Source organism: Galeopterus variegatus, unplaced genomic scaffold (assembly GCF_000696425.1).
Source record: "Galeopterus variegatus unplaced genomic scaffold, G_variegatus-3.0.2 Scaffold8988, whole genome shotgun sequence".
NCBI classification, from domain to species: domain Eukaryota; kingdom Metazoa; phylum Chordata; class Mammalia; order Dermoptera; family Cynocephalidae; genus Galeopterus; species Galeopterus variegatus.
Genome location: NW_007735099.1, coordinates 19608 through 42280, shown reverse-complemented (window position 1 = coordinate 42280; position 22673 = coordinate 19608). Strand labels below are relative to the sequence as shown.

At 38.0% G+C, this 22673-nt stretch overlaps 1 protein-coding gene across 1 annotated transcript in view; it reads right to left on the bottom strand.

Annotated features, from left to right (window-relative positions):
* LOC103608926 overlaps positions 1-22673 on the bottom strand; it is a 43801-nt gene that overhangs the window by 10440 nt on the left and 10688 nt on the right. The window contains exon 2 of the mRNA XM_008593312.1: positions 10840-11154. Within this exon, the coding sequence (XP_008591534.1) occupies positions 10840-11154 (315 nt within the window). The remainder of the gene's footprint in view (positions 1-10839; positions 11155-22673) is intronic.

Below are 22673 nucleotides of genomic sequence, written 5' to 3'. Positions count from 1 at the left end.
TTGTGTATTTCCCCATTCGCCATTGATTTAACAGTTATGACAATCTCAAATACATCCCCAGGTATAATATTAGAAGCTTAAAAAATATTTAAAACTCTGTACTCTTGAGAAAGAAGTTTCAAGTTTTCGATCAAAAAGATAAGCATTATAGAATCTTTGTTTTCCTTTTAAAAAAAGAAGAAAAAAGGAGACACTAAGATATAGACAAAAATCCTCATTCTTCCTGAAGAGACTTTCTTCTTGAAACCTCAGATAATAAAAACATCTCCAAGCATGTGAAAGTGAATTTAGCTCTTCAAACAACTTACAGTTTATTTCCAACGGTTGTATTTTTTGTGAAAAGTAAATGCATCTTACTGAGGTTGACATTCTCTCCTGATAGACTGGCTAATATCTTATGCAAGAATTAGATAGATAAGAGAGATCCTGAACGGTGACAGTGGCTCTGAGTGACGGGATTTTCACTTGCTTCCTGGATGCTGCCTTCACACCTGACACAGGTAATCACATTGACTTCTCAGCATGGCCACATTAGACCAGATGAATTCCCAAACAGAGGTTCTGTCTAAAGAGACCATTTGACTTCCAGAACACACTGCTCAGAGGCCCTGATTGAAAAGGAGGTCAGTGCTGGCCCAATATCTGCCCACCCCCTGAGGTGGAATAATTGATGTGCGGCAGCCCCTACAGATGTGGAGTCGCTAGGGTGATGGATGGATGAGTGTATTATTCACGCGTACATCTGCTAATATACAGGTCCCAGTGCAAACACCAGGACTTAAGAATATTATGTGGATTTAGGACAATCCCTGAAGGACTCCAGTTCCATTAAAAATTTGTTTGGCAGCCTGGGGCAGATCTATTCCAACTCCCACATGCTTCCTGCATTTGAGAGGGGGAATCAAACCACTTTAAAAATAAATTTAATAAATTTTGTAATGTCAAGTCATTAACATCCTGTCTAGTCATACAATCTTCATATTTTGAAACAGTAACATTAATCTATGGAATTTTTATTAACCTTTTTATATCTGAGTTAACATTTTTATTTTCCTTGTGTCTTTTGCCAAAGGGGATAGATTACAACCTAAAAACAGAAGAAAAATTACTATCTTTCTCTCTATAGGTGTTTTTCTTGTCACAAATATACCAGACAATACCCATGAATCCCTGTGACCAGAGTCCATTTTGTTTTGTAAGTGGTAGAGGAAATAATTTAACTTGCAGACATACTTGGTTATTGTTCGATGATTTATAACACTAGTTAGAATTTGCTGCCTGTAATGATTCTAACACTGCTTTTACAAATGCTCATTCATTCATTTAGCAGATATTTTTAGTACCTACTATGGATGTGCAAGGCTGGGTGCCGGAAGAGACACAACAGAGACACAAGCCATCCCTCCAGGAGGTGACAGCCACAAGAGAACAGGTGAGGGAGGGTGGACGGGGAGAATTTCAACTTCTCTAAGCACACCTGAGCTGCCACATGTTCTCAGGTCTCCAAGGAAGATATATGCACAGCTCCCCCAAAATGAAAAAAGCAGCCTCACATGCAACGTGTTTACATGATTTCCACAACAATAGTAAGTAGATAGGACAGGCACTTTTCTGGCTAATGTAAATATCTGAAACTTTTATCTTAATATTATTTATACCAGGTGAATTGCTTCAAGACTCCAAAGTTCCATGTAACACAGTGGATAAGTAGGATCTGCACATGGGTCTACACAGGGAGAGAGGTGGTAGGTGACTGTACCCAGGCCCATGTGAGACTCCCATCCATAAACAGCGTCCTCTGACTTGTGCATAGACCATCAGAGTTCAAGGCTTGCCTGTAACCTTCTCTTCAGTGCTTAGTACACCACTACCCTAAATAGAAGTGCCTAATAAATGCAGCATTTCCTTGGCATTCTAATTAAAAGCAGTCATTAGCTCCTAAAACAAGAATAAATAAAGCAATAAATTAAGAAAATGTCTAGGCATCAACAATTTTCAAAATAATGGGAACTACTGGGTATTATGACCCAAGAGTCCTTTAACTGAGTCAGGCAAAAAGTACATTCCTAGGTGCTTTATACAGTGCAGGGATCCTTTTTTAACTGAAAAGGGAAGACAACACTATTGTCTCCTAGATGCACAGAATTAGAGTTATATGAGCAAAGGAATGTGTTCCAGGACTTTCATTTGTCTGAAATGAGCATCCTACCTCACACATCGACCTTCAAATGGCTGCATGCTGTAAATTCCTGACAGACCCTTCCATCCCAGAGCCATCAAAGGAAAGGAACTCAAGGCTAGGAGTTGAGTATTTTAAGTCCCCCAAAGAAAAGTAATATTGCTGCTTCCTAAACTCTCAGCTACTCGCCTTAAACTGATGGGAATCAAGGGAGAGAAGCAAATGGAACTTCAAAGCTCTGGCGAGGCCATCAGCCCTGCTCAGCAAGGCCAAGGGAGGCGGTGGGTGGGCACCTCTCCTCACACAGCTCGAGCTTTTGAAGTCTGCCTGGCTGCTCCCATTAGCTGAGCAGCACAGCTGCGGGCAGGAGCTGGTCCCGTGATGCTTGCCTTGCTCCATCCATAGCTGCCGATTGTCTCAGCGGAGAAAGGTAGGCGGGGAGAGGTGGGCACCAGGAAGTGGGAAAAAGAAGGCCCTGTCATCCCCTACCTTCAAGCAATGAAAAATGGAGCAGAGGCGGAGACAGGAGGACAAGCAAAGGAAAAACAGCAGAAAGAGTTTGGGGAAATTTTCCTGTATGACTAAAAACTGTAAAAAGTATGGGTTTTTTTTAATGATACAAATGAAAGCTATGTAATCAGAAATATGATATAACATGAAGATCTAAATATGGATGATAAATGTGTGTAAATATCTTTGCTGAGAATTTTGTTAGCTGGACACATTATTAGTTAAATCCATTTTGTTTTTATAAGTACTTAGGGTAATGACACAATAAGAAAAAACTTCAGACCTTCCAGGGTACCAAGACTACAAGCACTGTCTGAAGGATTTGGGTGCTCCTCTGCCACCTTGTGGCAGCCACCTCAAATTGCAGGTACCAATCCTAAAATGAACAGCAAAGTTCAGGAAGGTGTGTTTTCTAAGTCTACCCTATAAACACGAACTCAAAACTCGTACACACACAAACACGGACCCCACTCACTTTTAGGATCTAGAGCAAAGGCTGTGCCTAGAGTATGCCAGACTCTCCTTACATGGAGTCCCTGTGTTGCTGCTGTAGGCAGACACTAATGGGACAAGGAGATTCTCAACTGGTGTTAAAATAACTTGAATGTTCATTGAGTATTTATGCCAAAGCATAAATAAGGAGGCAGCTTAAATTCTCGTCATCATGAGAATGATTAAATAAACTCTGGCACATCCACACAATAAAATAATAAGGAGCTGCTAAAAGGGCAGTAGATCTTCACATACTGTTGGAAAGATAATCTGTGATATGTTAAGATACAAAAAGCAATATGCACAGTGAGTATAATATGAATTTTAAAAATCCTTAAGATGTATGCATTTTTACATAAAAAGATTCAAAAGGATATAGAATGGTTTACAGTGGCTACCCAAGGGAGGGTAAGGCTTTTTACTTTTAATTTTATGCTCTTTTATATAGTTTGAATTTTTCCAGTGAATATAATTTCATGTTTTTCTTTAATTAGAGTGCTGTAATGACAGCAGTTATGTGAAACACAGTTTGCTCCACCTTCAGCACATGACCCTGATGCTCACTGCGTTCTTATGACACTTGGCCCTTCTTTTCCACGTAAATGCTATTTATAACATTCACAATACCTGGTTTCATACACCCCTAGACTGGCCTTGGTTCTGCTGCGGAACTCAGCAGAGAAACTCTCAGCAACTTCCACATCCCTCACTACCTTCAAGTCTTTCCCAGACTTCCATCAGCTACAGGGCCGTGGGACTTCCAGCGCTATTCTTCAAGGACATTAGTACCGTTGGGGGAGGCCAGCGCAGATGAAACAGATTTCCGACTAGATGAGAGTGAGCATAAAAAAGAGAACTGCTGACATATCTCTCTAATCTGTCCCTCTTTCTCTAATCTATCCCCTCTTTTCTATTCTTTCCAACCTGCCACCTAACCCTGACTCACATACTCACCATCTCTCTCACTGCTCAAACAGCCTTTAATCCACTCATTCAACTACAGCCTCCATGACCTTAAATTGTTCTTTCCATGTCTAAGTAAGTAAACTCCTTAGAACACACTGGTCTTTCTAGGACTGGAATCCAAACGTGCTTTTGCCAAGGGCAGACCCGTTACATTTTCATCAGCCTGGCCCTCCATGTCTGCCTAACCCTGGATTCTTCAAACTGTTGATATATCTGTGTTCTTTTGGAACAGAACCCCAAGAATAGTTTCTCTTTTTTTTTTTGTCTTTTGTCTTTTTCCGTGTCCGGCAACGGATCGCAACCCTCAGTGTTGCCCCCGTACCGGACTGGGGACCGGCAACGGGATTGCAACCCTCGGTGTCGCTCCCGCGCCTCGCTCAGCCAGTGAGCGGGAACCGGTCTGTATGTGGGATCCGAACCCTCGGGCGGGAGCGCCGCTGCGCTTCCCAAGCGGTGCACTTAACCAGTGCGCCACCGGGCCAGCCCCAAGAATAGTTTCTTTTAAAAATACTTTCTATTCACAGGTAAGAGTCTAATTTCCTTAATATATAAAAAGCTCCTGTAAATCTTGAAGCAAAAGATCAATGACCCAACAGAAAAACAGGCTAAGAATGTGAGCAGATAGTTCTCAAAAAGGAAATACACATGACTCCCAAAAATATGGAGAGATATTCAACTTTACTTAAAATACAAGAAATACAAACTAAAGTACCATAAGATGCCGTTTGTAAGTATCAGAGGGACAGACTTACACCAGTGTGATAACACTGATAGCAAGAATGTGCAGAAATAGGCATTCCTAGACATTTCTGGGTATAAATTGGTACAATCTCTGTCACGGACAGTTTGGCAACACACATAACCTCAAATATGTATAAACTTTGACCCATACATTTCACACATAAGGTATTAATCCTAAGGATGTACTTATACTATGCAAGATGTTAAATTTCCAAGGATATTCGCTGAAGCACCATCAGTAATAGAAAAAAACTGTGAGCAAACTAAATTTCCATTATAAAGGAATGGTTGAGTAAATTACGGCATATTCATAAATGGAATACTGTGCATTCAAAAGGATGAAGCAGTTCTATATTTATTGGTTTCAAATTTTTGCTGATATAAACTAAGGGAACAAAGTTAAACACATATATGCATTTGTTTTAAGTGCCTGGAATAACTCCAAAACAATATAAAGAAACAAGGAACAGTGGTTACCTCGTGGGAGGAGACCTAGTAACTGGGGGAACATGACTCACTTATGACTTTTACCTTTTTACTGCCTTCCTTCATCCACCTTCTGAATTTTGTGTCACATCTATACACAAGTAGTCAAAAAACACTTTTTAAAAAACTGATAGCAGCCTGCCTGTACCAGGATACCCTTCCAATACTACACTCAAATCCACTTTCCATTAGGTTTAAGTTATTCTCTTATCTAAGCCATGAAGCTCATCCAGTTAATCTATGCCAGGTTGAGCCTACCTTCACTGAATTTATGGCTGATTCATGTCACTCCCCTGTTTTAAAACAAAACCTACCCTTCAGTGACAACCCATTGCCCCCAGAGAAAAGTTCAATTCATTAAAAAGCCATTCAATCTCCTTTGCCACCCAGCCCCAACCTGCAAGACTCCCACCTAGACTCAGCCATACCAGGTGGCTCACTACACGTCCCTTACCTTGCCTATAAAATTTCCTCCCATCTCCCCTCCTCCTCTCTACATCCAACAAAATTATATATAACCTGTGAGGTCTGCATCAAATTACCTCTTTAAATCTTCCCTACCCCCAGGAAGAACCAATAAAATTTTTGTCTGTGCTCCTAAGAGTACTTTGCTTATCCTACAAGCAGTTTACTGTTCAACACTATATGAGTCATTTATGGGTCTGTAGATGACTATGAGTAATCTATGGTTGTCTCCCTTAGACTGACAATCTCTGAAAGAAAGAAACCAAGCTCATTTATCATATATTCCCCGCACCTAAATAATTGCCTGGCACTCACAGCTGCTCGATATAGCTGAACTTGAATTCACAGTCCCCATTCCCCCCTCCATTTCTCATTTATCAAATTGAATTAAGAATGTTGTTTCTCCAAGTCTATTTCTACATGGTTGGTTAATGTTTGTCCAACATAACAAGATGCTGCCCATGCAAATTTACTTCCCAAGTTTAAGATGGGCCTGGTGGTTAGTTCTTTTTCTTAAATCGTGCAAAGCTGTCTGGTGTCGGTTTGACTTCACTTTCTCCTGCTGGTTATTCCGATTGGCTATGGATAAAAGAACTTCTGATTTGTTTTCCTATGAGTGATTGCATTTGGTGAGTTAGGCATGCATGAAAATGACTTGGGAGATTAGAGTTATCATTTCAGGAGTAAATGGACATGAAATAAAATCTCTAGAGGGGGAAGTTGCTAGCCTGCTTTGCTGCTTTACTCTTAAGCACACTAACTCTGAAGGTACTGTAAATTCTCCTAAAGGAAAAAAATAAATATTTAGCTAAGAACTCTTCTTTTTTTATGATAGTTATTATTATTTTTTTTAAATCCTTTTTTTTTTTTTTTTTTTTTTGGTGGCTGGCCAGTGTGGGTATCCAAACCCGTGGCCTTGTTGTTATAAGGCTGCACTCTAACCAACTGAGCTAACTGGCCAGCCTGATAGTTATTTACTATGCTTCTATTTATTATGTTTCTAGTCCAATATAGATTTTCTATTCAAAAGTGACTTTTGCTTCTTTAGCCAATAAAAAAGGTGGTGGGGAAACAGCTTAAATGTCCATCAACATGTGAAAGGATAAACAAATTGTGGTGTATCCCTACAATGGAACAGTACTCAGCAAAGGGAACAACCAACCAATACATTTAACAACATAACATATATCAGAATAAGTATGCAAGTAAAGAAACCAGACTGAAAAGAAGTGCATATTGCTTGATTCTATTTATGTAAAATTCTAAAAAGTGCCAACTAATCTCACAGTGACAAAGCAGATCAGGGATTGCTCAGGGATAGAGCAGCAGCTGGGAAGGGGCAGGAGGAATTACAAAGTGTCATGGAGAAGATTTGGGGTGACGGATGTGTTCACTATCTTGATTGAGGTGATGGTTTCATGGGTGTCTATATTTGTCAGATTGTCAAAACTTATAAAATTGTATATTTTAAAATATGCAATTTATCGTATCTCAGTTATAACTCAATAGAGTGGTTTAAAAAAAAAAGTGGTGGGAAGAGGACAGAGGTGAGGGAAGGAAGAGAGTGAAGGAAGTCTGTCCAAGAACACATCTATACAAGGCTGTTTTAAAAGTAGTTTTCAAAGTGGGAACGTTCAACATGCTCAACACTTGCAAAATACCTTCCCAGAATGACATTTTCCTGAAAATGTCATTTTCTAGGAAGATAGGAATTGTATTTTTGAAAGGAGCAGCCAGGTTGCAAGCCGATGATTAATTATCATGGAAAATCATTGATGTATCATTGCAATTTCACAGTATTTCTTACAGTTGAAATAAAACTTTTTCTCATCTCTCGTAAAGGTATTGTAAAGCTTTAATTGATTTGTGTTGGTAAAAACCCTTGGTGACGTGGAAAATAATTGAATTAACAATCAAAATCAGAATGTACAACTTTTGTTATTGTTTTTATGTTTGTTTTTCTTTATAATAAGTATTGGAGGACGCTAACACATTATTAAACTGGGGAGACTCTGACCCTCACTCTGGAGTCTTACGCATCTATTTAATGTTAAATTATAGAATCTATAGCAATGTTTAAAGAAATTCATGTTGCTGTCTCTACGACTGGATAATCTTGCAAACACCACTTGCTCACTCATTAGAGAGCAGTAATGATTTATGCAGGGTGAACTAAGTAATGTAAATCTCTAGAAATACTCATATGTTGTCTTTTGTGGGAAGGTGGATTTTTTTGCCTTATTTTGAGAAGAATAACTTAATAGTAACTCAGCATGACAGTAAAAAATACAATAAAAAATACAAATGACAATATTGATCAAGAGGACAATGCAGACACTGATGGAGACAGAGAAACTTAGAATTTGTTTGAAAGATGTTTGAGCTACAGGCTGTATCTAGAGTAACAGACACAGCATGCAGTGTAACAGTGACTCTTAATGATTACCCTTAAGTGTCACTCAGTGGCAATCCATGTACACTAGGTCTTCTGTAACTGCCAGACATTATTATTCATAATTTCAGAAGTGAAATTTGAGATTGTGATTTAACATCCAGTGAACAGGTGTAAAGATCACAGTCCCTCACTATTTGCAAAGCAGAAATAAAGATGTTCATATGTTATTTCTATTCCAACCAATACAATCAGGCATGATAGTGGAGAAAACTCATCCAAGAAAGTGCTGATCATTAGACAGAAACAAGGCTATTCTTTAAGAGATAAATATCTTAAGAAGGGCCCTTTGCTATGGATCCCTACACTGGAGATCCACAACAAAGTGTATAATGATTTCCACATTTTGGATGAGAATGTCATTATGAGGCAGGCATGGATACCTGCAATTCATTATGGTCACCTGTAAAGAGTCTGCAATTTACACAGCTGGATAGAATACAGTAGTCATCAGCCACACATGGCCATTGGAATTTAAATGCAAGTTAATTAAAACTAAAAATGCATTTCCTCACTTGCAGTGGCCACCTTTCAAGTGCACAGTAGATTCATATAGTTAGTGGTCCCCATACAAGACAGTGTACTGTAGAACACTCCACCATCACAGGAAGCCCTCGTGAACAGCACTGGGCTAGACTGAGTTAGAGGCCAATACAAGGACGCCAAGTAAGGACCCTGTAATACTGGATTGGTTACATGGGAGCCATATCACGCGAGACCCAAAGAGGAAAGAGACTTTTGTGCACACTCTTCCTGGCCTGGCTTTTGATAAACCACAAGGACGCCAAGTAAGGACCCTGTAATACTGGATTGGTTACATGGGAGCCATATCATGCGAGACCCAAAGAGGAAAGAGACTTTTGTGCACACTCTTCCTGGCCTGGCTTTTGATAAACAACCTAGAGTTAAAGTGCTCTTTATGCCCCCATGCCCTCTGGGACCTCAAAAACTAAATGAGTGTTTTCCATAAAATATTAAATCAAGAGAAATTAAGACAGCACACTTAATGTGAAATAAAGTTCATATACTCCTGTTTAAACACAGATTAGAATTTCTGTCAGGACAATGCCAGTGAAGAGTTGACATTCTAATTAATACAATTTACATTATAAAGCACTGAATATCTTTATCTTGCTGTTATGAAATGCCCTCTTTAAAAAAAAAAATAAAACTCTACTCAACAGGGAATTGAGCACTGAGGGCAGTATTTAGATACCCATGTACAAGAGAGGTGGGTAGGGTCACTGGCATTTTATATACCATCAACCCAGGTCTCTAAAAAGGGAAGCAACACACTCATCCTGTACCACACAGTTTTGTCATTCTTTGTCATCCACAAGGCTTTTTGCATGCAGAATTTTGAGGCTGTTTTTCTTGCATGCTGCAAAACACAAACACCAAATAACCTAAAACATTTTCTCTCTCTCTCTCTCCTCTCTTTTCTCCCTCTCAGTTTCTCCCTTCCCTTTCTTACTTAACATCACAGCGAGCAGTTCTGGAACCTGTGAACTTGCCTACAAGTCGGACCCCCACAGGATGTTTGCTCAATCCAAATTCTGAGTGTGTGAAAGGGGCAGAAAACCAACACCACAGTTGGGTACCCAAGGACTCGCATTCATTGCCTTTGTCAATTTTATGCTATCAGTGAAAGGAATAAAGATGAGGTACTTAAAGCTTGAATTTTCATTTCCTATGACAATGTGCTTTTTCTTCATGCTTTATCACACTCCACGACTTGGGTTCCACCCCTTCATAATTGATATCGGCCATTTGAAGCATTCAGTAAAAACCACATGAGGTTCATCAAATGTCCCCTAGTCTATAATTCTGCTTCTAACATACTCAGAGGCATATTTATCCAAGTGTTTTTCACTTCCCCTCCATGGTTTTTCCCGTGCACAGGGATGAGCGTCATGACAGTTGTATTAATTATATGCTGAAAAACCCACATAGCAGCAAAAATGATGGAGATCATTGTTTTAAATATTTTATTAAAATAACCCAGTGTAGAACAGATAAAGTAGACCCTCTTGATAATGAGCGGTTCATTAATTTTACAAGAATTCTAGGAAGCTTAGAATGGTCATCAAAATGATCTCTTTTCTTTTCTTTTTTTAAGAAGAGGAAAACCTTCAATGGTCACTTTAGAGAGCCAGGCTCGAGTAAAATTTTCTAAAATATTTAAAAAATAATTACCCTTCTGGAAAAAGCTTTGAAAAAGTAACATAAAAAAAAGAAAAAGTAGCTTAAAATATGGAAGATTTAGATTTCATAGTATTACTGGAAATGCCTGTAAATTTTCAGCTTCTGTAGTTTACCCCATTAAAACTTGGTTTCATAAAAAAAAGAAAAAGTAGCTTAAAATATGGAAGATTTAGATTTCATACTATTACTGGAAATGCCTGTAAATTTTCAGCTTCTGTAGTTTACCCCATTAAAACTTGGTTTCATTAGCATATAATGACTTTTGATAAATAAAATTGATATTCCCCACAAGCAAGCAGTACATTAGAATCCTTTGATTACTGACAGCAACAATTTTGCCTACCAAGTGTGTCTCCAGGTACAGTTTAAGGCCATCCGTCTCTGCTTTGGGGGGAGTCCAATTCTCAGTGGTTTCCATGGCTTCATTTAGCCACTCATTAGCATATAATGACTTTTGATAAATAAAATTGATATTCCCCACAAGCAAGCAGTACATTAGAATCCTTTGATTACTGACAGCAACAATTTTGCCTACCAAGTGTGTCTCCAGGTACAGTTTAAGGCCATCCGTCTCTGCTTTGGGGGGAGTCCAATTCTCAGTGGTTTCCATGGCTTCATTTAGCCACTGAATGAATTCGTCCAGCTTGTTTACAAACCCCTTGTGAGAGAAAAGAAAAGGGAAAAAAAAAAGACAAGAAAGGCATATTAATTGGTTGTTTTTTTAAAAAAGCAATCTTAAAAATTACAAACTTCACCCATAATGAAATTGATACCACTGCACTCCCATCCCAGTGCCATCTTTGCTGTGATGGAATTTCCACTATTTCTGGCCCTGAAATCTATCAAAATGGGAAAGAAATTGTCAATGACCACCTCTCAGTTTTTTCTTAGGGACACTTTTCTGAGGAATTTGGATTGAATTGCAGGGTGTCTCTGTACAAGTGACTGACCTCAAAACATCAAAACATTTCTGGCATTTGACAAGCATCCCTTGCCAAAAAATCAGGTCAGGTCAGGAACACTCACTGACTTTGGGGGATAAAAGCATTCCTGTAAAGATGGTGTTCTTGACTCAGAAGCCCATGGAGCTGAGTTGCCTCAGCTGCACTAGAAATATATTTTTAAATTATATAAGTGTTTAAAGGTACTCGGATGAGTTGCACTGACAGCCCAATGTCTGTGGCCAAGCCTGGGTGCTCAGAAGCAAGGAAGAGTAGAAGTGGAACCAATGAACAAACATAACCCCTGACTCTGGGTGTGTCCAGACATAAAGAAAATATTCTTGACTAGGAAACACAAATCACAATACTCTTGCAATTTTTCAAATAGTGGTTATAAAATTTTATCGATCATTTAAAAGAACACATCTGTAGAAATAAAATATTTTGAAAACATAAAAGCCCAGCTACAAACCTAAGCAAAGGAAGTTAGTTGGGCTGGGCTCCTGCTTTCTATGTCTAGGTAAACAGCACCACCTGGAGGTCATAAGGAGCAAGAGCAGGCCTCCACATCTGTACTTACAGAAATGGCTTGGGATGCTTTTGTCCTGTTAAACTTAACACATCATACTGGCCTTTTGATTAACTTTGATTAGTATTTTTTATGCTTAGCTGAGGATATCCTGAGACTGAAGTGAGAAACAGGTGAAAACTCGTTTTCTTTATCATGTTTCTCAGAAGCTAGGTTTTGTTATTAAGATTTCTCTTAGATAATACTTTAAGATCCATAACTCTTTAATTCAAGCGATTGGTTTGCCTCAAATAGAAAATGGGGTTGAGGACAGTAATAAAGAGAAAGACAAATAACACTCAGAAGCACATTCCTGTTTATTAAAGGGGGACAGAGCAGAAATGTGAGCAAAGAGGCCCTTGCTCAGAGTCAGATCAGACTGTCCTGCCCTTTCAGGTGTGTTGTCAACCTGCAAGGAGCTCACTCTGTAACTCCATGTAGTGGTGTACTGTATGTTTTTCCATGTTCATACATGCTACTAAAAGCTTTCCTTTTCAAAAAGATCCCTACTGTACCAAGTCTCACAGGACAATCATACCCAGGGACACACATCACAACTAGATTTCACAAATGCAAAATTTTCCATTTAATATTCTTTTGAAAATCAATCTATAATCACATAGTTTTGGTAAAGCCAATAAGAAATATCATCTTAGAGACATCTTAATCAGAAACTGAGACCTATGCAATTACAATTGGCTAAGCTGGGAAATATGAGGTAGTTTAACGTGTCCCAAGTCCTAATCTCCAGTTTTAAACTAATGGTATCATTAAGGCTTCCTTTGGTCATCACTCAAAAAAATTTATTCTAAGTAAAGTAAAAATGTGTCCACCAGAGAAGGTTTCATGAATTTCACACCATGTATTCCCTTACCAAATGCATTTTCTGATGATCTACCTGAATCAACCTTTTATCTAATTTTCTATTACAACTTTTTCTAAAGTTTGGTAATCCATACCAAATAACTCATTTTGCTCCTTCTCATAAATTTAGGATATCAGTTTGTCTGCTCTTTATTTCCTGCATTTCCATTAATTTGAGAGTTGCTTCACTTTTCATTTTCTCCCCCAAATTTAACCCCTTTAATGTAGAAATTACCCATACTGAAGCTCAGCCTTCTCAGTACAGCCTCCTACCTGTTCAAAGCATCATTTTCCAAACCCTCCTTTCTGATAGAATACCTAGGGCTCAGAATATTTTACAAGTTTATATCTGACCTGATGTTTACCACACATCCTTTAAAATGTGTACAGTAACTTCATGAGCAGAAGTAAGAGCAGAGTCTGTTAAAACTCAAGTACTAACTCTTGATACTCTCAAAATTAATTTTTTGGAGAAAAATGAAGAGACCCTTTGCTGACCAGATGGACTTACAGGAGTATTGTCTATCATCTACAGAAGCTGATCAGAAAAGCAGAATCTAAATGGTTGATAATTGTGAAAGGAAAATAGTAGCTTATTGTATTTATAGTATTAAATAGTATTTACTATTGAATTTTGACTTGGGTTGTTATATCTGTATATATAAATTGGTTTGGGAAGAAATTAAGGTAGGAAGTAAATTATTTTGGAAACAATTGGTTGAATACAAGAAGACAAATAGTAAAAGAAGTTATTTGAAATATAACCAGTTGTAGGCTATTCATTATCGCTTCTCCTTCCAAAAACCAAGCAAACAAAATATTATGTGTGTATACATGAATGATTGAGTACCTCATCATGAAAGGTTAGTCTTGGCCAAAGAGTATTAAACAATGTGTGTCAAATTTCCTAACAGAACCATGATTACATAGTTAGCTGAAATCCATGAGATGCAGAGTAAGCAAAACCCAAGGGACCCAGGTGAACCCTTCTGGATGGTATCTCTGTGTAGCCCAGCCAGACAGCAAAGCAAGGCTGTCTAAGATACAGGAAACGAGGGTCCTTTCAAGGCTTCTCTCTGGGTTTCTTCTGAATTATATCCCATCCTCACCAATTTTCATTTGTTGCACATTTTCCTAACTCTTTTATTATATTCTAAATTATATACTAAATTATTATATGCTAAAAAGTTTCATCAATCACAGTAGAGACCTGAGAAATCCTGGTGTTTCTAACTTATAATAAAAAGCTAAGCACCGATCCCTCTTAGAAAGATAGTTTTCTACCTTGTCTCCTGCTTCTATGTGCAGCCTCAAGAATGTAAATATAAACAGAAATCATGAAGGCAAGTGAAACTGCAGTGTGTCCAGTTCTTGATACCTTTGTCACCTGCTATTTCTCCACCTTTCTCAGCCCTTTTATTTGTACCACCGTCAGTGTTCTGTGTATAATGGACAGTGTACTACCACCATATCATGAGGTGCTCTTAGAAAGACTAAGAAAATGCTACTCAACACACAAACCATTTGGATATGCTGGAGTATTCACATTTGGACACATACAGGGGCTTTGACTCTCCAAGGCAGGCCCCTACAGAGTTGCTGGACCTGGATGCACTCCTGCAGGCTTGTTTCAGACTCAACAGCAGACCCAATGTTCCTCTACAGAGGGGCCAGACCCTGCTACACTTCCTCTTGGACCAACAGCATATTTGGGTAGCAGCTTTTTCCTCTCACAAAAGACCTCTACAGAGCTGCTGGGTCCTGTGGTGTCCTTGTAGGCTTGCTCTAGGCTACACAGATGATCCAGCAGCCTTCTATAGAGCTTCCAAAATCTGCTACACCAGTGTACACCTGCTTCCTGAGATGCTGGACCCACAGCCACAACAACCCTGCCCATTGTCACAGACACCAACAAAAACTACCAAGGACCCTACACATAGACCACAAAGGCACCCACAGACAACTCCAAGATTGAATACAGTTGAAAAAGTCATACAAAGTCTGCACTACTGCACTCACCCAGAACCAACCCTAAAATGGTCAATCTGTCAATTTAGAACACCTCTACTCCAAAAATTAGAAAAAGTGACTGCCCCTCCAGATGCCCACATATCCACATCTAGATACAAGAAGAATGAAAATATAAGGAAACATGACACCCCTACAGGAAGACAATAATTCTCCAGTTAGACCCCAAACAACAGAAAATTGATGAAATGCCTGAAAAGGAATTCAAACAATAATCTCAAAGAAACTTAATATAATGCAAGAAAATATAGATAGAAACCATAATAAAATAAAATTAAAAATTCCAGGAAATGAAGGAACATTCCAAAAAAGAGATAGATGTTCTAAAAAAGAACCAAGCAGAAATCCTGGAACTGAAGAATTCATTCAATGAAATTAAAAATACGACAAAGAGCTTAAGTAACAGGCTAGAATAAATGAAATTAAGAATTTCTGAACTTGAAGACAGGCTTTTTGAATTAACCCAGTTGGACCAAAAAGAAAAAGAAAAATGAATTGTAAAAAATGAAGAAAGCCAATAAGATCTATTAAACAACCTTAAATGTACAAAAATCCATATCATGGGCATTCCAGAAGGGGAAGAGAAAGGAAAGTTATCAAAAACCTACTCAATGAAATAATAACTGGAAACTTACCATGTATTGGGAAAGATACAAGTTTCCGGCTCCAGGAGGCTCAAACATCCCCAAATGGATTCAACCCAAAAAGGTCCTCCCCAAGACATATTATAGTCAAATCATCAAAGTTAAAGACAAAGAGAGAATTCTAAAAACAGTGAGAGAAAAACATCAAGTCACCTATCGGGGAATCCCCATCATACTAATAACAGACATCTCAACAGAAACCATACTGGCCAGGAGAATACACTCAAAGTGCTCAAAGAAAAAAACTGTCAGCCAAGAATACTATACCCAGCAAAGCTATCCTTCAGAAACAAAGGAGAAATATTGTCTATGCCAGACAAACAAAAACATCGGGAGTTCACCATAAAAACACTGGTCCTACAAAAAGTCTTCAAAGGAGTCCTATATCTGGAATAAAAAGAGTGATAACTATCATCATGAATACACAAGAAGGAATAATGCACTAATGGAGCAGATAAGCAAATCAGAAAGAGAAAGAAACTGTATCTTATCACTTTTAAAAAAACACCAAACAGCAAAGACAAACAATAAAAATGAAAGAAAGAAACACAAAACAACCATTAAAAAAATTGAGAAACTGGCAGGAGTAAGGCAATACCTTTCAATAACAACCTTGAATATAAACTCTCCACATAAAATATGTAGATTGGCTGAATGGATTTTAAAAACTACACCCAACTATGTGCTGCCTGCAAGCAACTCACTTGACCAGTAAAGAAACACATAAACTAGTAGTGAAGGGATAGAAAAAGATATTCCATGCAAATGCAAACCAAAAATGAGCAGGAGTAGCTATACTTACATTGGATAAAATAGACTTGAAATGAAAAACTATAAAAAGAGACAAAGAAGGACCTTATATAATAATAAAGGGATCAATTCAGCAAGAACATATAACAACAATAAATATATATGCACCCAATATTGGAGCACCCAGATATATAAAGCAATTATTATCAGGTCTAAAGGGAGAGATAGACCCCAATACAATAACAGTTCAAGACAACATCCCTCTCTCAGCATTGAACAGATCATCTAGACAAAAAGATAACACAGAAACATTGGATTTAAACTGCACTCTAAACCAAATGGACTTGACAGACATTTACAGAACATTTCATCCAAAAACTGCAATAATATACCTTCTTTTCATCAGCACATGGATTATTCTGCAGGACAAACCACATGTTAGACCACAAATCAAGTCTCAAAAAATTTTTAAAAATTGAAATCATACCAAGTATTTTTTCAGACCATAATGAAATAAACCTAGAAATCAACAATAAGCAAAACTGTGGAAACTATGCAAATACTTAAAATTAAACAACATGTTCCTCAACAACTGATGGGTCAAAGATGAAATAAAGCAGGAAATCAAAAAATTTCTTTAAGCAAATGAAAATAGAAGCACACCATACCAAAATCTATGGGATAATGCAAAAGTAGTACTAAGAGGGAAATTTATTGCAATAAGTGCTTACATCAAAAATTTGAAAGGTCTCAAATAAGTAACCAAACTTTACACCTCAAGGAGCTAGAAAAGTGAAAACAATCCACCCCAAAGTTAGTAGATGGAAAGAAATAATAAAGATTAGAGCAGAACTAAATGAAATAGAGACCAAAGAAATGATTTAAAAGACCAATAAAATAAAAAGCTGTCTTTTGATAAGATAAAAAAAGTAGCAAACCATTAGCTAGACTAACCAAGAAAAAAAGGGAGAAGACCCAAATAATGAAAATCAAAAATGAAAACAGGAGATATTACAACTGATTCCACAGAAATACAAAGAATCCTTTGAGCCTATTATGAACAACTATACACTAACAAATTTGAAAATATGGAGGATACAGAAAAATTTCTGGATACACACAACCTACAACAACTGAAACAAGAAGAAACAGAAAGTCTGAACAGACTAAGAATGAGCCACAAGATTAAATCAGTAATAAAAAGTCACCCAACAAAGAAAAGCCCAGGACCAGATCACTTCACTATTGAATTCTACCAAGCTTCTAAAGAAGATTTAATACCAATCCCTCTCAATCTATTCCAAAAATTCAAAGCAGCAGGTATTTGCCCAAATTTATTCTATGAGGCCAGCATCCCACCAATACCAAAACCAGACAAAGACAACAAAGAAAGAAGACTATAGGCTAATATCCTCGATGAACTTAGATGCAAAAATTCTCAATAATGTGCTAGCAAACACAATCCAACAGTTTATCCAAAATATGATACACCACAATCAAGGGGGATTCATCCCAGGAATGTATGGATGGTTCAGCACATGCAAATCAGTAAATGTGATATACTACATCAACAAAATGAAAGACAAAAACCATATGATCATCTCAATAAATGTAGAAATAGCTTTTGCTAAAATTCAACATCCTTCATGATAAAAACTCTCAACAAAATAGGTACAGAAGGAAAATACCTCAACATATAAAAGCCATAAATGACAAACTCACAGCTAACATCATCCTGAATGGGAAAAAGCTAAAAGCTTTTTCTCTAAAAACAGAAACAAGACAAGGATGCACTCTCACCACTGCTATTTAACATAGTACTGGAAGTTCTAGCCAGAAAAGTTAGGAATAAAGGGCAACCAATTGAAAAAGAGGAAGTCAGATTGTCCCTGTCTGCAGATGACATGATCTTATATATAAAGAAACCTAAAGACTCTGCCAAAAAACTCTTAGAACTGATCAACAATTTCCATAAAGTTGCAGATATAAAATCAATATACAAAAAAGTAGCATTTCTATACACCAAAAATGAACTGTCATAAAAACAAATCAAGAAAGCAATCCCATTTACAATAGCTACCAAAAATAATTAAAATACCTAGGAATAAACTTAACCAAGGAGGTGAAAGATCTCAGCAAAGAAATATAAAACACTGATGAAAGAAATTAAAGAGGACATAAAAAAAATGGAAAGACATTCCTTGCTCATGGATTGGTACGATTAATGTTGTGCAAATGACCATACTACCCAAAGCAATGTATGAATTCAACACAATCCCTATCTGAATACCAATGGTGCTCTTCACAGAAACAGAAAAAACAATCCTAACATTCATATGAAACAATAAGAGACCTTGAATAGCCAAAGTAATCCCAAACAAAAAGAAAAAGCAGGAGGCATTACACTACCTGACTTCAAAATATACTACAAAGTGATAGTAACCAAAACAGCATGGTACTGGTGTAAAAACAGACACATGGACCAATGGAAAAGAATAGAGAACCTAGAAATCAACCCGCATACTTACAGCAAACTGGTCTTTGACAAAGGTGCTGAAAACATACATTGGGGAAAGGACAGCCTCTTCAATAAATGGTGCTGGAAAAACTGGATATCCATGTGTAGAAGAATGAAACTAGACCCTTATTTCTCACCATATATAAGAACCAACTCAAAATGTATTAAAAACTTAAGAGTAAGACCTGTAACTATAAAACTGCTAGAAGAAATCACAGGGGAAATGCTCCAAGATGTAGGACTGGGTAAAGATTTTAGGAGTGAGACCCCAAAAGCACAGGCTCAAAAGCAAAAATAAATAAATGGGATTTTATCAAATTTGAAAGCTTCTGTACAGCAAAGGAAAGCAAAAACAGACAACCTGCTGAATGGGAGAAAATATTTTCAAACTACACTTCTGACAAGGGACTAATTTCCAGAATATACAAGGCACTCAAACAACTCAATAATAATAATAAATAAAAAACCTAATTAAAAAATGAGCTAGAAAGCTGAATAGATATTTCTCAAAAGAAGATATACAAATGGCCAAGAGTTATATGAAAAATGCTCAACATCACAAATCATCAGGGAAATGCAAATCAAAACCACATTGAGATATCATCTCACCCCAGTTAGACTGGCTACTATCAAAAAGACAGAGGATAACAAATGCTGGTGAGGATACAGAGAAAGGGGAACACTTATACTTTGTTGGTGGCATTATTAATTAGTACAGCCATTATAGAAAACAGTATAGAAGTTTCTCAAACAACTACATATAGAACTACCATGTCACCCAGCAATCCCACTATTGGGTATATACCCAAAGGAATGGAAATGATCATGTTGAAGAGATACCAGCACACCCATGTTCATCACAGCTGTGTTCACAATAGCCAAGGTATGGAACCAACCTAAATGTCCAATGACAAATGACTGGGTAAAGAAAATGTGATACATATACACAATGGAATACTTCTTAGACATAGAAAAAAATGAAATGATGCCATTCACAGCAGCATGGATGAACTTGGAGAAAATTATGTTGAGTGAAATAGGCCAAGCAACAGAAAAAGAATGTTCTCACTCATATATGGGAGCTAAAAACAAACAACAACAACAGACAGCCAAATTAATAACAATAAGTTGAACTGTTAAAAGGAAAGAGAACTATGTCTGCTAGAGGTTGGAAAGGTGAGCAGGGAGGAAGGATAGTGAGAGGCTGGTTAATAGACACAAAATTATAGGCAGATAGAAAAAATAAGTTTTATTGGTGTACAGTGGATCCAGGAATCTATAATTAACAATGATTTACTGCATATTATCAAATGACTAGAAGAGAAGAGTTCAAATGTGCACATCACAAAGTAATGATTGTTATGCAATGATTAATATGCTAATTACCCTGATTAGATCATCACACGTTGTATACAAGCATTGAAATAGAGCTCTGTACCCATAAATATGTACAATCAACATTTCAATAAAAACTTAATTTAAAAAAAAAGAAAAGAAGGGTGACATAAATAACAACATAAGGAAATAGGGAAAATTTTTAAAAATATTTATTTTGGAATGCAAGTAAAATCCTAGTATAACAAGTATTGATCATTCATTCACTTAACAAATATTTATTAATTGCCTACTATGTGCAAAACACACTACTAAACATTTTTAGGAATACAAAAATAAATATCATTGTGGCAAAAATTTCAACAGAATATGAAGCATGTCTGAGCACTGAATTCTTGTAATTTTAATAGTTAAGAAGTAGTTTTATACTAAACAAAGAGTTGGGACACTCTCCCTGACCTTGCAAAACATATTCTGTCTACATCAGAATTCTGTTTATATCCTAATTTGTTCCTATCCTTAGTATTGACCTATCTGTGTGTATTTCTCTAATGTTCTGTATATACATACTTACCTAAAGAGTCAAACACCACTATAAAAATCAGATTTTCTTCATGACACAATCCAATGCTGCCATTGCACTACGGAAAAAAAGCACATTGTATGCACATTCACCTCACTGCCATAAAGCTGAATTACAAACCTTTGAAAGGCCACATTTTAGCCTTCCTTGTTCAAACTCTGCCGGTGTATACATTCGGTATCTTTCCTGACATCAGTTTGCTATTGTCACTTTCTGCCCCTTCTTCCATTAGCTTTCTCTGCCTCCCTGCCAAGCCATCCAGGGGTCCATGAAGGGTCGCCCAGTCCATAAGCTCCAGTTCTCCCCACCACCTTTCATGACCTAGTTGTTTCCTTCTGAGTGGTTCCTTTGTCACCCTCACATTTGATACAGACTCTGAGAGTCCGTAAACCTTGTTTGGAGCCAAGGCCCAGTCCATAAGCTCCAGTTCTCCCCACCACCTTTCATGACCTAGTTGTTTCCTTCTGAGTGGGTCCTTTGTCACCCTCACATTTGATACAGACTCTGAGAGTCCGTAAACCTTGTTTGGAGCCAAGCCAAGTTTCAATCCCTAGAAGAAATCCCAGTCATCAAACTTGGGAGAAAATTGAACAGTGGCTGGCCCTGCTACCACCAGTTGGCAGCACACCTCTCACTTTCAAATCATTTGTGTTTTAAAAGTGCCTTCACTAAGTGCTTTTTAAAAAGCTTACTTTTAAACTTTTTAAAACATCAATCTCTTTAAGACTAAGAAACACATTGAAAGCGCATACACTTAGTGCTTTGTGAAAAACAATTTGCTAGAGCCCTCAGCTGCCTACCATACATTTGAAGAGTGTATTTGAAGAGAACATTTACAGTCAAGTGTTAAAAATAGCTATATTCTCATGATGAGCTAAGAATACTCATTATTTCTTTCATTTTCCTACCTATTTCTCTTCTACAAAAAAAGCCTTGTTTGGTTAGATATAAACTGTAGGGGTGATTACCTTTGCCCTCTTGCAAGACTGTCATCCACAGCCAGGATAAAAAGGAGGGCCTTCCTCATGCCAGATATGGGGCCAGGAAATATCAACATGGTGGAAAACAAGATATAGTCCCTGCCTTGTGGAGTTGAAAGTCTAAGTGTAATTATTTTACATGACTTTTAGAAAACTGAAAACTATTTCTCTAAAAGGGGAATGGGGAAGTATACAGCAGGAAGTAGATACTGTTGTCACCATAGCACTGAGAGGTGGTACTTATGATGATCATTTTTACAGATGAGGAAACTGAGGGTCAGAGAAAGTGAGTGACTTGCCTAGTGGCAGAGTCGGGATATGAACCCACATCTTACTCCAGAGTCTGTTCTTCCCACAGTACCATGCCGCCCTCTCGCAACAGTGCTCCTAGACACATGATCAGACCCAGGTGGAGAAGCAGCCCTTCTTCCCAGTCCTACCATCTTGGCACTGAGATAAAATTCACTAAATTCTGGGGGACTTCAAGATGGCGACGGGTCTGGAGCGGCCATGCCAGGAGACAGCGCGACCCTGAGAAGTGTGCGCTGTGACACCAGAGTACTATTTGCATTTCCAAGAGCAACAAAAAATGAATAAATCTTTGAACAACTAACCTACAACGACAAACAAGCAACTACAGGTTCGAGATTTTAGGGCCGTCACAAACGAAGACTCCTGAGAGCGCCCAAGCCGTGCTGCGGGTTCGAGCGAGCAGCCCGAAACAACAAAGGCCAAGTAAGCCAGCAGAGATGACACAGAAACGGAGTGGAAGGCGCCGGACTGGGCCAACTCTGTGAGCTCTGTGAGTCACCCCCAGTCCAGCCCCACTTGCAGGACAGAAGCCCGACTGGTCCCCGCCCGCCTGGCTACCGCCTACCACACCAGGCTAGGTGTCCGCAACAGCACTGCCTCCATTTTCTTGGGTGGGGGCGGAGATGGCCGGCTCAGATCAGGCAGGCCAGCCAT